A 17,770-nucleotide genomic window follows, 5' to 3' on the forward strand; every position below is an offset into this window, starting at 1 on the left:
GTGTACAACAGGCAGGTTCATAGAGACAGAAAGAATGGTGTTTACTGGGACTGGGAGGAAGGAGTAAAGGGAGAGTCTCATATGAGTTATCGTTTAATGGGTACAGAATTTTTTTAGAGATTATTAAAATGTTTTGGATATAGATAATGGCAATGGTTACACAACGCTGTGAATGTATTTAATGTCACCAAATTGTCTATTTGAATATAATAATTTTACCATGCTTTGAAAGAAATGGTTAGATTTTTAAAAAATGACTTACATTTATTCTTTGGAAGAAAATTTAATTGCCATGTTTGTCAGTAATTTCCAAATGAAAAAAATAAAGAACTGAGCCCTCCAATAATAAGCAAATAATACAAATCATAGATAATGCTTTACTTACCCGTTTTGGGCCACTAAAAATCTTCCTGGTATTTTCCTTTGATTTATCTCCTTGTTTATTTGGGGGCTTCTTCACACTTTCAGTTACACCAGGCAAGTCCTCTGTAAAATCCAAGTTTTCTGAAATGGTAATCAAAAGTTTAACTTTCTGATATTTGAAATTATTTACCAAACAACCTATAAACATTTGATGGGGAGAGAGGGAGCATGTTGTGGAGGAAAAAGAATAAAGGAATAAAAGCACCACACAGTTGACAAAATACAAAATATTCCCAACAATATTCAGTCTCATTCTCCCACTCTCACCCCACTTCTCCCACCCCCACCACCCCCATCAAGAAAAAAATCAGAAACCTAGTTGCTCCAGTTTTATTTTGTATAAATGGTAAAATCAATTCTTTTACAAAATAACTCCTGGATACGGACACTGACATTGGTAGCGTCTAGTTTACACACACACACACATACACACACAAACAAAATCAAGTGGTATCTGTAACATTTTCCTAGAATTTAAGGACACAGTCATGTTGGCCTTCAAAGAATGCATACTTACATCTATAAAGACACTTTAAAAGAATTTAAAGGATAACTATCTTTGACAAGAGATACAAAATGACCTAATACAATGTAGTTTAATAATTTAGGGGGTCCTCACACAAAACTAAGAAAAGATCACATTAACTCCCAAATAATTATGTTTATTGTTTTAAAGCTTAGAAAAGGAGAAATAATGACTTTTCTCAAGACCAAACATTAAAAATGTTTGCTATTTTATATATTCTATGTAGACTCAAACTCCAACTCAAATGATCTCTAATTTTAAAATTTTATCTGGTATCAACTTAAGTTTTTGAAAGAGCCTAATGATTTCACTTTTTTAAAAAAAGATTTTATTTATTTTTAGAGAGAGAAGAGGGGAAAAGAGGGAGGAAGTGAGGGAGAGAAACATCAATGTAAGGGAGATATACCAATCAGTTGCCTCTAGCATGCCCCCAACTGGGGACCTGGCCAGCAACCCACGCATGTGCCCTGACTGGCCCTCCAGTTCAAGGCCAGCACTCAATCCATTGAGCCACACCAGCAGCCAGGGATGATTTCACTTTTTAAAGTTTAAAAAGTTACATTATCCCAAAATGTAAATTTCAGCCACAGATTTTCAGTTGCAGGTAATTTGCTATCAAGGTTAACATAAGAGCTACATGAATTGTTGCAGGACAGGAGCTCAGTTTTCATACATTGCTACTTATCATCCCCCTGAAAGAGCAACTTCAAATCGGATTTCCCAGTCAGATCTCAAGTAACTATACAGCAAGGTTCTTAAAATTTCAGTTCTCCAAAGACATTCAAGACAACATTGAAAATTCTGACAATACTTTTATTTTTTTGCAGTAGGGGAGTCAGGGGTGAGCCTTTTAGAGGGCTGTATATAATTCCAGTTTTGAAATTAATAGTAATTCTAACTTAGCCCTGGCTGGTGTGGCTCAGTGGACTGAGCACCAGACTGTGAAGCAAAGGGTCGCTGGTTCAATTCCCAGTCAGGGCACATGCCTGTGTTGCAGGCAGGGTCCCCAGTAGGAGGCACTCAAGGGGCAACCACACACTGATGTTTCTCTCATTCTCTCTCCCTTCTCCTTTCTCTAAAAATAAATAAAATCTTAAAAAAAAATACAGCAATTCTAACAAAACTATTTAGGCCAAATAAGGCAAATGGCAGGTGGTTTCAAGTACGACTTATACTCTATGTGAAAACCTATATGGAAGAGTACTATCAGAATTCTAATTCACCATGCCACTTCCTCTATGACCCTAACAGGACAAAAGCTTTATTGATAACAAGTAAACCAATACAGAAAAACTGCATTTGGTCTAATAAAAATATAGCCCCTGTATCCCAGAGGTTTTCACATATTCTTTCTCACTCAACAATCAATCCACTTCACAAAGCCTCTGTCAGCTAATGACTTAACTATAGCAAAGCTAACCTATTTCTTTTGTCTGACAGTGAAGACTATCAACTCCTTGAGGACCTGTAGTCATTACTAATTCTACTATATTAAAAGACAAATTAAATTTTCACTATTAAGAATTAATACTTAACTATCACTTTTCAGTTTTATTAAATCAGTTTAAGAGAATTTTTAAGATTTAATTTTAATGAAGATTTCTTGAGAATGTTTTAAACATCAACATTTATTAGTTGATTACTTTTGAGCCAAATGCACAGGCTAAAATTGAAATCAATTTTAATTTTCTAATATTTCCCTCATTACAACCATCTACTATCAGTGTAGTTCTAAATGTCCAAAATCTATCCTTATGTCTCCAATGCATTTGAATTTTCAAAACTGAAACATCAAGATGTCTGCTAACCCTGAACACAGACACACACACACTCTCTCTCTCTCTCTCTCTTAAAAATTCTCAAGTACTAAAGGTAGAATTCAAAAATATGGAAAGACTCCACAATCTACAAATTAGTTCCTTACAATGTAGAACTTGATTATTAACATTTAAAAGGTCGTACCTTTGGATAAGGTACCAGGGGTGTCCACCTTGCAGGCCAAGATGGCTATGAATGAGGCCCAACACAAAATCGTAAATTTACTTAAAATGTTACTTACTTAGTTTTATACGAAGTTTTACTACTTAGATATGTACACCTTTTTATATTAGTGATCACAAACTTGGGACCTACTTGATTTTAAAAGATTATCAAAAGGGCTGCTGCATAATTACGGTTATTATGTGTGGACTATTTCTGCTTATCCACGGTAGCGGTTATCATGAAAATTATGCACGGACCTTTTTTTTGCTCATCAGTTTTCGTTAGTGTTTGTGTATATATGTGTGGCCCAAGACAAACTCTTCTTCTCCCTGTGTGGCCCAGAGATGCCAAAAGGTTGGACATTCCTGTTCTAAACAGTACTTCTATTAAAATTAAACATAAGTTAAAGTTGAGTATCTAGGAGGCAACTACATAGCTGCTGATTTAAGCTTGACAAAGATTTATTACAATAATATTTTCTTAAAAGTCTTACCTGTATTATTAGTACTAGATTGGCTGTCCTGGGAATTATCATTGCTTTCTGGAGGAGGATGCAAGGAGGATGATGGAGCTGTTTTAGTTCTTTTTTTGCTTGACTTTCTTTCCACTTGACAGTCATCATCTTCATCATCTTCACTTTCACTGAGATCATCAAAGCCAAAATACTTAATTTTGTAATTAGAACTCCCAGAACCTCCTTCATCACCTCCTGTCTCATCATGATCTTCAAAACCAAAAAATTCAAGTTTAACATCCTTTTTAGATTTAGTATTACTAGGTCGAAATCTAGTAGTGGTCTTAGAAGTTGCAATATCTGCCTTTTTTCTTAGACGGCCAGCTTCTCCCAAATCAGCGGGAGTTGATGCAGTAAACTCATCCATGCTGCGTTCCATAGTATCCTGTATGGTAACATTACAAACTGACAAGCAAGACGGATGTAAAACAGTGTAATCTCTAGTCCGTCCAACTGTCCCTCTAAAACTGGTCCCACAACTTACACTGCCTTTCTTTGCCTGATTCAGGCCATCTTTACTTGATTCACTGTTTACTTTGGCTAAAGCCTGACTGGTGCCATCTAACAGCTTATCAAAATTTGATGTTCCTTGTGAGGATTTTGCTTTATTGACCCTACAGTAAGTCCTACAGTTACTTGGCCTAAGAACGCTTTGCATGATGTCTTCTTCTTCAATGGCTTCATTCAGATTTTCCAACCGATTTTTTAAATCCTCATCCTTCATCTCCAAAAGAGGATCACTATCCAAACTTAAGATACAATCTTCTGATCTGACATCTTCGAAATCATTATCCCATTCATACAAACCAGTTCTCACAGATCCCTTAATCAGAGATATTTCTGATGGAGAGTCTGACCTTTTTCCAAGTTGGGAGTTCCAAGTATCATTTGTTTCCTTGATCTCATCAACTTTGTATCCAGAAGCCAGTAAAGTTTCTGCATTGGGTTTCTTAGTAATGTCTTCAGCATTTTTGTAAATATGGTGACTATTCTTTTCATATTCATCACTAAAATTCTCCACTTTATCTATAAAAAAAAAGTCAAAGGATTAAAGACAAGTGACATCAAAGTAAGTTAACAATAACAAGGATATTTGACTAAGAGCACAGAATCAATTAACCTTGAAATAATTGCAATAATTTTAAATTGTGAAATGTTTACATATTTGACATTTCCCCTTCCACATTAAAAATGTACATATAAATATACATATAGCTTTCATGCCTTCTAGTGTCCTCTCCCTAGGCACCCAAGTCCCTTAAAATTATTATACTAATTCAAGAGATTTCAGTAGTGCTAAGCAACTGGATCAATTCAAAATGACATATAAATGACTCAGCCAAACCTCAGAGGTACAATGGGTCTTTCAAATAAAAATGCTTAAGTTAAAATGTATTTAGTAGAATAAAAACAGTATTAATACAATAAATGAAAACATTCTGATGTATTTGTACTCCTCTGGGGTAAGACTACTCATCAGGCAAATCAGCTCTGTCTGGAAACCTGTCGCAGGATCAGGTTTCTTTAGCTATTTGTTTTTCATTCTTCCTTCATATTAATTAAAAGCCATATGACTTCAACAATTTTTTTAAATCTTCTTAAAGATGTTGGTTTTTAAAAAGATTTTATTTCTTTTTAGAGAGGGGAGGAGGGAGAAAGAAACATTGATGTGAGAGAGAAACATCGATCAGTTTCCGCTCAAACACACCAAGGATGGATCCTGCAACCCAGGCATATGCCCTGTCTGGGAATTGAACCAGCAACCTTATGCTTTGCAGGATGATGACCTAACCCACTGATCCACACCAGTCAGGGCCAATAATTATTTTTTAAACAGTGGCTCTGATATGCCTAAGTGACTACAGTGGTTATTTATGCATATCAGCCAGGAGTAAATTTTAAACTGCTTATTCATTTTGTACTTGAGGAATTCATCTTTGTTGTCTTTACTTTTTATCAGAGACATTTTGTTAATCTTTATAAATGAGAGATGGAAATATAATTCAAACTGATGTTAATTTTCCCAGCACTCATTGGTAGAGAAACACTGGCAAATGCTTACGCCAAAAAATAAAAGTATACCTACATTTGTTAATGCTACCCAATGGGTTTAAATATTATTTAACTTGTTAAGATTTGTATTTACGGTACTCACCTTTAGAAGACATCTAATTTATATTATAAGTATATCTTTTATTCTTAGATATTTCCCAGCTCAAGGCTAGGAACTATAATATCATAACCTCAGAAGTTCCAATCACTAAGCATAAAATACTAAAAACCAAAATTTAAAATCTGACTATGACAACTAATAACTTTATTTTTTTTATCCTCACCTGAAGACATTTTTTTAATTGAAGTTTTAGAGTGAGAGGGAGGGAGGGAAACATTGATGTGAGAGAAAAATATCAATTGGCTGCTTTCTCCTATACACCCTAACCAGGGACCAAACCCACCACCTAGGCACATGCTCTGACCAGAAATCGAACCCGTGACCACGCACCAACCGAGCCACCCTGCCAGGGTGACATCTCATACTTTAAAAGGAGTAGCAGTGAGGCCAAGTCTAAATTCACACCTGAAAAAACAATACGACTGCTTTTATAACAAGTGGGAAGAACACTATTAGCTGAATCTGGAAACTCTTATTTCCGTGGTTAAACTAGTTCTTTAGAGCTCGGGCAAGACTCCTAACTTTGGGAGTTTTCCTGAAGGCTTTAATTTCCTCACCTGTTCAAAAAGGAAGCCACTGACCCAGACTACTTCATATTGTTACTGAAGAACTATTTAGTAATAAATGTTTATGGGGATGCTTAGTATTTAGCTATACAAAGGTCCATAAGATGTCAACTGAATGTCATACTACATCATATTTATAACTGTACAGCACATCCCATTGTCTTAAATGTCACAAAATTTATTCAGGCTGTTTCCAATTATCTTATGTAATAAACACCTTCTGACTTAAAAAGTTTAAGTGAACAATAAACTTTATTATCAAATTTTTTAAAATTACTACTCCAAGCTTCACTTATTACACCCATTTACCCTGAAATCATAAAGATCTTAACAGTAACTATTCTCATAAATAAGCTGCCTTTCATATAAGTTGTGAGCCTATCTTATAAATTTGTTTTAAGTACAAAGAGTAGTAAAGAGCCCTACAGAAACAAGTTACATCTAAAAGATATACAATTAAGTTGTATTAGTAAGTATAATCTATTCATATATTTAATTATATAGTATAAACAATCCTACAACTGAATCATTATAGTACATTACATATTTTTAAACTTCTGAAATACATTACACAGATAAAAGCCAATTTAATCAACAAAAAGTTCTGCCTAAGAAAAGCTGTCCAAGTTCTCCACAAGTGTATCCTAATATATAAAATAAATGCTTTCGCCTTGACTGATGTGGTTCAGTGGATTAAAGCATCATCCAGTAAAAACAAAAGGTCACCAGTTCAATTTCCATCAGGGCACATGCCTGGGTTGCATGTCCAGTCTCCAATCAAGCTTGGGTACAAGAGGCAACCGACTGATGTTTCCCTCCCTCCCTTACCAAAAAATGAAATCAGTAAGCATGTCCTTGAATAAGTATTAAAAAAATAACTAACTCCCTTTATGTCCTGTGTCTATCAGTTCATGCAAGGAATCCATAACCACATTCTAAGGCCTACTGCTTTTCCTCAAGCTAGAGGGTGAACACTGGATGTGTACAAAGTTTGGTACAAGACTTAGCTGAACACCATCTGCAATTAGATACTTAACTCCTTTTGACATCACTACATTTTAGCATCATTAGATAGTTACTCAATCTTTAGTGTACTGAGTAACACACAAGGGAGGGAATTTATCTTAATGAAGACTATACAGAATTTGGGAGTTTTGAGTAGCCTGGGGTTGAACCACACAGCTAAGCCAACAATTAGATGAGTAAAAGTTTGCCGAGTCATATTACTTTTCTAAGCCTCATTCTGATTATCTAAAAAAAAAAAAGCGAGCAACCTCACATAAAAGATTAATTAAATGCCCATTATTCCCTTAAGCATTCTTAGGTTTAAAAGGAAACAAATGATTCCCTTACTAATACAAACATAAGCATATCAGTGCTTTTCAATGAGTATATACACACTTTTATATAGAGGAAATTAAACAGCTGAGATGATGATGTAAGACAGGGGTGTCAAACCCATTTTCACCGGGGGGGGGGGGGCCACATCAGCCTAGCAGTTGCCTTCAAAGGGCAGAATGTAATTTCAATGCCTTAAGAGTTAGATTTATACAGTCCTAAAATTATTTCAGCCCTTTGAAGGCAACCATGAAGCTGATGTGGCCCCCAGTGAAAATGAGTTTGACACCCCTGTTGCAAGGCTTCAGTAAGTGACGTGAACTCGCTGAAGTATTTAAAAAGTAGGAAGGGAAGTTTGACCAAAGATCTATGAATGCCTTTTACAGGTTCTGCAAATCTTGTGAAATTATATGAAAAAAATGTTTATGCACACATTTTTCAAGGAGAGCATCTGTAGTTTTACCAAGTTTTAAAACACTATATTTTTTATTTGTTTAAAGGACAAGAGAAAGAGCAAACCAAACACAGGAGGTCAGTATATGCTGACTGTGTAATTTCAAATCACTACAGAGAAGATGGGATTATTCAATGAAGGCACTTAAATATGTGGAAAAAAATAAAGTTGGATTTTCCCTCAAACATGAAAATATATTTTAGATGAATCTAAGACTTAAACACAAAAACTGAAACTAGATATATTTTATAAAATAATTTTTTGAAAGATTTTATTTATTTTTAGAAAGATGGGAAGGGATGGAGAAAGAGAGAGAAACATCTCATAGGTTGCCTCTCACATGCCCCCTACTGGGGACCTGGCCTACAACCCAGGCCTGTGTCCTGACCAGGAATCCACTAGGAATCTAACCTGCGACCTTTCAGTTTGCAGGCCAGTGCTCAATACACTGAGCCATACCAGCCAGGGCACAAAAGGTAATTTTTAAAAATGCATTACCCTGGAATGAGGAAGTTCCTTCTCTGATACAAAACTCATAACCTACATTAATTTACATAACATCTAAAATTTCAGCCCTGCAAAAAAAAGTTGTAAAAAGAAACAAAATGTAGAGAATACAATTGCAATTCATTTTATTTAGTAAGTCAATTTCCTTAATTTAAAGAGTTCTTTCTACAAACCCAGATGAATCAGAAACCTAAATATGAAGGAGAAAAGGTAAAGGTTTTAAAACACAGAACTATATATCTCTATGACCTGAGGCACAGAAAGATTTCTTAAAAACAAGATACCAAAAGCATTAATCATAAAGGAAAAGATATTTCAACAAAAGCCAATCTGCACATTTAAAAAAAAAAACAAAAAAAAACACACACACACACACAAACCCCCACTACTTATGAGAACTACCAGACAAACCATAGTGGAAATGGGAGGTATACAGACTATAAAAGGAATGCCTACAACTCAATAGTAAAAGATATCAAGGGACTTGACCAATCACTTGATAAGAAAGGATATCTAATAAACACATAAAATATAAATATATTAAGAGGTGCTTATATTCATTAATTAGAAAGATACAATTTAAAACCATGAGATATTACTACACAACCAGTGTTAAACATAACACACCATGACCCAGAAACTCCACTTAAAAAGTACTTACCTAAGAGAAACTCACACATATGTGCACCAAAACACCTATTAAACTGAACCATATAAAACTCTCATTTTTAAAGTAATCAAATATTAGCAATTCCACATCATTCAACATAATAGAAATATGCTCAGAGCAACATCACTGTGAAACAATGAAACCTAGATATTCGTTAACAGTATAATTAGAGTAATCTTTTCATACAAAGAAATACTGCATAACAATAAAAAATAGAACTACATTTCTGTAGGAGCATATGTTAGTACAACTACTACAAAGAGCAATTTGGTAACATTATAAAAATTAAAAATGTACATGTCAAAGAAATAAACTTACCTTTAAGCAAGCAGTTTTATTTGTATTTACTCTACAAAAACTATCCATGAGTATGAAATATAACAAGGAAACTCACATTGTTTTCTAGTTTTTGTTTTCATAAACAATTACAAATACCTATCAATAAAAAACTAAATTATCGAACAGTACATATCTAAATACTATGTAACTATAAAAAAGAATGAGGCAGATCTATATTATATATAAATATAGCTGCTGTTAGTTAGGGATGGGGATGAGAGAAAAGACATCTGTACCTCTTGAATAGTATACTGTCCATAAATAGCCTGTTCAAAAGCTTAAAACATAAAAATTGACAAAGGTACATAAGTACTTTACAGTAGTACTGTAGTTACCTTTTTTTGAAACCTTACCTGCAAAAGAATTACATTTATGGATGAAATGCAATGCCTAAGCTTAATTCAAAATAATCCATTTTAAAAAGAGAATATGTGGGGATAAAAATATAACAAAAGCAAAAGTTTGCTGGTTTCATTCCCCATCAGGGCACATGCCTAGGTTGTGAGTTCCGTCCCTGGTTTTGCATGGGACAGGCATCTGATCGATATCTCTTCCTCTTTCTCCTTCCCTTCCCCTCTCTAAAAATAAATAAATAATTAAAAAAAAACCCACTATCTATGTATTTTTACTGAAGATGGATGCACATGCACACACACAGTAACAACATATATAAGGTCTGTCCAGAAAAAGTCCAGCCATTGTTAATATAATGAGAAGAGTTTGCGTGATATCAATGTAACCTAGCAGTCAAGGAGAGTGGAGACTGGAATGTGCATGTGCGAACAATGACGACTTCACCATACTAGTCAGTGGGGGTGGTAGACGCCATTGAGTGATCATGTGCACTGTGTGACCGTTGCATTCAAAATGACTGAGCAAGTAGAGCAATGAATCTGTGTCAAATTTTGCATTAAGCTCGAACATTCCTCTGTGGAAACTTTCGGGATGATTCAGAAGGACGTAGCTATGGGCAACTGGTGATTGGCAGCTTCATCATAACAACACGCCTGCTCATGCATCACATCTTCTGTAGAGTTTTTTGGCACAACATCAAATCACCCAGGTGACTCAGCCGCCCTACAGCCCGGATTTGGCGCCCTGTGACTTCTGGCTTTTCCCAAAACTAAAATCACCTTGAAAGGGAAGAGATTTCGGCCTTCGATGAGATTCAGGAAAATACAATGGGGCAGCCAATAGCTATTGGGAGAACTGTGTGAAGTCCCAAGATGCCTACTTTGAAGGGGACTGAGGCGTGGTCGTCCTATGTACAGTGTGTCTCGTATCTTCTTCAATAAATGTCTCTATTTTTCGTATTATATGGCTGGATACCTTCTGGACAGATCTGGTATATTTCTTTCACCCTTCTTATAAAAAAGTGAAAATATTTTCTTTCACTTTTTACCAAACCCATCATTACACAGATGAGGAAAGAGAGGCCAACAGCAGCGAAGGCTACCAATTTAACCAAAGGCCCAAGACCTCATAAAAAGACCCATACTGAGTTGTATTATATTACACTAACTATAGTGATGGCGGCTAAAAAAACTGAAATACTAAAGTAGACAAACTATCTTCTTTTTTATTGCTGATCTTCATTTTTACTTAAATAATCTTTTAATCTACATTAATAAAAAGGTCCAAATGAGAGGTTAAAAATCTAATGTACTGGGCAAATGTATATCACATGATGTGCTGAGAACTAAATTTAAACAAAACCTTCAACCCTGGAGAGGTACCTCAGCTGCTTAGAGAGTCATCCCAATACACCAAACTTGTGGGTTCGATCCCCAGTCAGGGCACATACAAGAATCAACCCATGAATGCATAAATAAGTGGAACAACAAATCGATGTTTCTATCTCCCCCTCAAATCAATTAACACACATACAGACACACACACCCCTACAACTTCTGCTAAGAGGGCTGTACAAATCATAAATAACTGGCTTTGCACATCATAACCCAAGAAATAACTTGGAAGGTAAACAGGTGCTGCCATCACACGTAAGCTGCTTTTAAAGATTCATTCCTTCATTCATTTAGAGAAGGAAAGGGAGGGAGAGTGGGAGAATACTGATGTGAGAGAGAACATCCATTCGTTGACTCTCCTATGCACCCTGATCAGGAACTGAACCACAACCCAGACATATGCCCTGACTGTCAATCAAACCAACAACCTTTTGCTTTGTGGGACAATGTCCAACCAACTGAGCCACACCAGTCAGGACACAAGCTGCTTTTAAATTAAATATCTGAGTACCTATCTGAGGAGAGGGAAAAAAATTATTCAATGTCTAGAAATCACTGAATCAATAGAAATGATAAGAACTGATGAGCAAGAATATTTAAGATTAACTAGAACTAAGAAAGCAGGAGCTGCCTGGGAAAGAGAGTATACTTCTTTCTCATAAAAGAAATGTTTAATAAAACAGGATTTGATTAGCTCTGGCTTGTGGCTCAGTGGACTGAGTGCCAATCTGGGAACCGCTGGTTCAACTCTGTCAGGGTACATGCCTGGATTGCAGGTCAGGTTCCCACTTTGGGGTACGTGAGAAGCGATGGACTGACGTATCTCTTGCACTTTGGTATTTTTCTCCCTCCCTTTCCTCCTATCTTCCTCTCTCTCTAAGAATAAATCTTTTTAAAAAGGAGACTTGATTAAAATTAATAACGTCTCTTTGCAAAAGATACTGTTAAGAGAAAGCCACAGACTTGGAGAAAATGTCTGCAATAAATATACCTGATAAAAAGCCCTGTATCCAGGATACATAAAAAACTTTTGAAGTTCAATGAGAAATTAACAATCCAATTAAAAATAAGAAAGCCCTGGCTGGTGTGGCTCAGTAGATTGAGTGCCAGCCTGTGAACCAAAGAGTTGCTGGTTCAATTCCCAGTCAGGGCACATGCCTGGGTTGCAAGCCAGGTTCCCCAGTGCAGGGCACCAGGGAATGCAAGAGGCAACCACACATTGATGTGCCTTTCCCTCTTTCTCCCTCCCTTACCCTTTCTCTAAAAATAATAAAATCTTTTTCAAAAAAGGAAAAAAAATAAAAATAAGCAGAAAACCTGAACAGTCATCACCAAACAAACTATACTGGTATCAAGTAAGCACTCATTGGTTATTAGGAAAATATAAAATTGTAATTTCCTTAAAATATATGAAAAATTTTTACATATCAGTAAATCCAACATCCCAGTACAAAAAACTAGACATACAGAGGCAATTAACAGAAAAAAAAAATAGAAATGAGTAACTTATGAAAAGATACTCTATTTCATTCACAAATAAAAATCAAAGTGCACAACATTATATGTCAATTATACCTCAATAAAGCCAGAGAAAAAAATCAAGGTAAAACAAAGTTGAACTACATTTATATTCACAAAACCATCAGCATGTTCCTTGTACTGTTCTAAAAACCTTCTATCAATTCATTTGATCTCATAGCAACCATCTGAGGAAGGTACTATTACAAGTTCATAGGCTTTTATCCACAATTCCAATACCCAAAAACTTCTGAAAATTAAATGTTTTCTTATAATGAATTCTGCAGCAAAACCTGACCTTACCTGAGTGAGGCAGGCTATTAATAGTGTTTACCCTATTAGTATGGTATTTTTATGAAGAAACACTGTCTTTGATTGCCACGTCAGACCCTGACGGATTTCTGTAAAATGTATAATTTTCTATATTCCAAAATAATTCTAAATTCCAAGACAAATCTGGCTCCAAACGTTTCAGATAAGGAAACAGGAGCCTGTATCCCATTCTGGAGATGACTGACAGTACACTTAAGTTATTGGTTGATGGTTACACAGTTACTAAGTGGTGTGTGCTTGAAAAATAAAGCAACTTAAAAATTTTGCTTTCACAGAAACAGTGAAAGCAATTCAAAAGCCTGACATCAACAAAGACCAAGATAAGGAATTTATAGCACATATAGAAACTGGCACACCATGCAGCAGTATCTTAAGTAAAACATGAATGGAGGCCAGAAAAAAAATGTTTATGTACTAATAGAGAATTATCCCCAAGATACAATAAGTAAATGAGCAAGATACAAAGAGCATGTTATCATTTTGTGGATTTAACTACACACACACATTTGTAATTGCTTGGATGTACACAGCATTATACCAGAAAGGCTGAAACAAGTAACAATAAATGGTCACCCTAGGGGTGACTAGTGGTGACTGGGAAGCTTCCAAATAAAAATTTTAAATTAAAAAAATAAGATGTACATATCCTAAAATTTAAAAATTAAGCCCCCAAACACTTTTCTACTTTTCAGCTGGCAAAGTCCAATCTAGTAGGAGGAGGAGGAGGGAAAAAAGAAAAAGAAAATGTATGCCCTTGCAATTCCACTTCTAGAAACATCTTCTATACTGGAACATAATGCTTCAAAATGTAAGTAGAAAGATGATCAATGTAGCATTTATTTGTAACAGGAAAGAACTTAAAATAGCCAAAATTCCCTGAGACTAGTTTGAACTAAGGTAGAAGATACATCCATAGAATGGAAAACCATGAAGCTGCTAAAAAACAAGAACAAGGTAGATCTAAAAATATAGTTAAGTACACATCTTAAAAATCTTTCCTTAAGTGTTTTTAAAGCCAGAATACTATATATAAATAATTACATACACACACAGAGAATCATGCTCCCATTTGTGTGATGTATGTGAGTTAAGGATAAAAAGATGTGATGCTATGCAGATTAAAGACTGAAAAGTTATGTAAGAAATTATTTGCTTCTATGGAAAGGAACTGATTTTTTTCACTGTCAATAAGGATATGTGGCTATTTATTAGAGGCACCTAAAAAGCCACAGGAAAAATAGCCACATCTTCCACACTGGATCAATTTTACTCAAAGACTAGACAGGTAAAAAGTACTTTTAAAAATGTTAAACATTTCAACTGTAATTTAAAACATTTTTATATTTTATAAAGCATACCTATGAAGCACAACTTTTACATGTAATTTTAAAGATAAAGAAACATTTAAAAAACAAGAAAGATAAACATAAAACTTTGGAAATGCTACTCAACTTGGTCCACTACAGTCAACTCTGCCTCCCCTCATCCCACATCCACACAGCCAGTTGAGAGAGCCATACTGCCAACTGCCATAGCCCACCCACACCTGTGGCCTCCTGCTCAAGCTACCCAACCTGCTCACCAATAAAACATGAAGCACAACACATACCCCAGCAACTCCTCAACCAATGGGTCTCCCTTCGAGGTGGCAATTAATTCTTTAAATTAGATCCTCGGACCCCTCAGACCCCTCAAGTTACACTAACACCTTCCAAAAAGGTATGTCCAAAAGGTATCCAGCCATATAATACGAAAAATAGAGACATTTATTGAAGAAGATACGAGACACACTGTACATAGGACGACGACGCCTCAGTCCCCTTCAAAGTAGGCATCTTGGGACTTCACACAGTTCTCCCAATAGCTATTGGCTGCCCCATTGTATTTTCCTGAATCTCATCGAAGGCCGAAATCTCTTCCCTTTCAAGGTGATTTTAGTTTTGGGAAAAGCCAGAAGTCACAGGGCGCCAAATCCGGGCTGTAGGGCGGCTGAGTCACCTGGGTGATTTGATGTTGTGCCAAAAAACTCTACAGAAGATGTGATGCATGAGCAGGCGTGTTGTTATGATGAAGCTGCCAGTCACCAGTTGCCCATAGCTACGTCCTTCTGAATCATCCCGAAAGTTTCCACAGAGGAATGTTCGAGCTTAATGCAAAATTTGACACAGATTCATTGCTCTACTTGCTCAGTCATTTTGAATGCAACGGTCACACAGTGCACATGATCACTCAATGGCGTCTACCACCCCCACTGACTAGTATGGTGAAGTCGTCATTGTTCGCACATGCACATTCCAGTCTCCACTCTCCTTGACTGCTAGGTTACATTGATATCACGCAAACTCTTCTCATTATATTAACAATGGCTGGACTTTTTCTGGACAGACCTCATATACAAACAATTAAGTTTTAAGGAAATTCACTTCTAAATCCTCAACTTCACATGTACTCTGGTCCACAAACCACGCACTGGGAATTAATCATTCTCCCACATTATGAAAAACAGCCTATCACTCACCTATCTTTAATATTACCATGGTACATTGCTCTAACTATTGGTTCCTATTTTTAATAACTGAGTAACTTTAACATCTAGGTAACAAATCCTCTGCATGTCAGGTGCTTCCCAATTATTGCTCTCCAAATAGAAACTGCTGTAACAAAACTCTGTCCATTATTTTTATCAATATGGTCTCTGGACATTTACATGGACAAAAAAAAAATAGATTGATATCAAAGCTTTTCTTATTCTAGAAATGATATCCATCCATATACATAAACTAAATGGAAAAAGCCCCACCATGTTGTTAAGAGGTACATTTCCAATAGATTTCCCTTTAAAATGTACAGCATTCATATTTGATCAATTATACACTAGTAATTGTGACTATATAAATCAAGAATGTTTAATACCTAGAGCATTATAATCACAGAAATTCCTAGAAGTTTAAATATACATATTTTGTTCAAAGATTTATGAGGAAATGACCATTAAAATACTAAACATGTACTCGTTAGTATAAAATTCTGAAGAAGAAGTAGGAGAGAACTACAATTTCAAAAAGGAAAAGGAGCATTATAAATCTGGCTGTTAAAGAACTTTTTTTTAAATGTATGAAAGTGAACAGTAAATAGTTACGGCATTTGCAATCAAAGAGATTACAATAAAAGACAGGATAGCAGTTATATGGTGGGTAAAGGAGTGGGTCATATGGAAGACCTTCTGGAGTTGCTGGCAAAATTCTGTTTCTTGACCTGGGTGGTGAGTATAAGGTTATTGCTCTTATAAATAATTCATTAAGCTAAATATATATTTCTATATATCATGCTGTGTGGTTTTCTGCATCTGTTTACCTTAACAATAAAAAGGTTAAAAGAAATCACTATAATCCCTAAGGTGCATGTTAGTTTTATTTTAAAATGTCAGCATTTACAGGAAATTATAACCTTTGCAAGCATTTAAGATCATGACCAGAAATCCCATATCTTATTACTTTGCCAAGAGAAATGAGGACATATCTACACAAATCCTCAATGTGAATGTTTATAGCAGCTTCACTCATAATTGCCAAAAACTGAAAACAATCCAAATGTCTTTCAACTAGTGAATGGATCATGGGACAAATGCACATGCAATACTACCCAGTAATAAAAAGGAATGAACTAATGACGCAACAACATGGAATACTCTTTAAAAGCATTATGCTAAGTGAAAAAAGCCACATTGTTATGGCTACGTGCTAAATGAGCCATGTATATGACATTTTGGAACAGACAAAACTACAGGGACACAAAACAGATGAGTGGATGCCGGGGGTTGGAGACAGGAGAAGAGACTGACCACAGAGGAACTTTTGAGGTGGTGGAAATAGTCTATTATTCTGTTGACAGTGAATACATAATTGTATCTATTTCCATAGAACTTTAGTTTGGTGTTTAGGTTCTTATTTTAGATAATACACCAGGTTATCTTCCACTTGTCCTTCCAGGTTTACTCTCCACCCTAATCTCAGCCCTAGGAGGTGACTTGTATCAAATAGTTTCTTTCTTTGCCCTCAGGCTACCAACCATGGTTCAACCCATGAGGAGCCCCAGAAGGACAAAGGAAGGAAAGAGTTTAGGTTCAGGTATTTCACTCCTTCCTCCAGTGTTTTCCTTACAAGACCCTTCTACAGAAAGTAGCTTCCTCTGTATGGCTCAGATAATCCTTTGTCCCTGTGAAAATGGGCGATATGGGCTTCACTGCAGCTAACCAAGGCCAGGGTATCAGTCCTTTTGCATTCTCTAACATTCCTCCTACACCTCTGTAAATAACCCCTTTATAAATTAACTTTTCTAGTATGACAGTAATGGGAACATGACACCTGTTTCCAGTTGGGAACCTAATACATCAAAATGCAAACTTTAAAAATGTTTTGAGAAAGGGGGTAAATGTATGAAGTGAGGACAGTTTTCAAAAAACTGTTTAGATGATTTATAAACAAAGGTTTGAAAACTGCTCTAGAAAAATCTGGTTCTAGAGCCACTATGACTCTAATCCATTTCTCTGGGTCATGATCCAAAATGTAAACACATCTTGTCATCTACCTTCCCCCATACTCTAAAACTCAAAATGTATCTGTATGTCTTTCCAATCTTGTTACCAACAACCCACCACCACCACCACCACCACCCACCC

The 17,770-nt window shown here is 35.8% G+C and overlaps 1 protein-coding gene across 1 annotated transcript in view; it reads right to left on the reverse strand.

Annotated features, from left to right (window-relative positions):
* Positions 1-17,770, reverse strand: part of WAPL (WAPL cohesin release factor) — a 92,379-nt gene that overhangs the window by 62,529 nt on the left and 12,080 nt on the right. Inside the window, exons 3-4 of the mRNA XM_053922211.2 lie at positions 3,426-4,472; positions 386-504 (exon numbers count right to left, since the gene is read on the reverse strand). Coding sequence (XP_053778186.1) covers positions 386-504; positions 3,426-4,472 — 1,166 coding nt within the window. The remainder of the gene's footprint in view (positions 1-385; positions 505-3,425; positions 4,473-17,770) is intronic.

The sequence above is a fragment of the Desmodus rotundus genome, chromosome 4 (assembly GCF_022682495.2).
Source record: "Desmodus rotundus isolate HL8 chromosome 4, HLdesRot8A.1, whole genome shotgun sequence".
NCBI classification, from domain to species: Eukaryota; Metazoa; Chordata; class Mammalia; order Chiroptera; family Phyllostomidae; genus Desmodus; species Desmodus rotundus.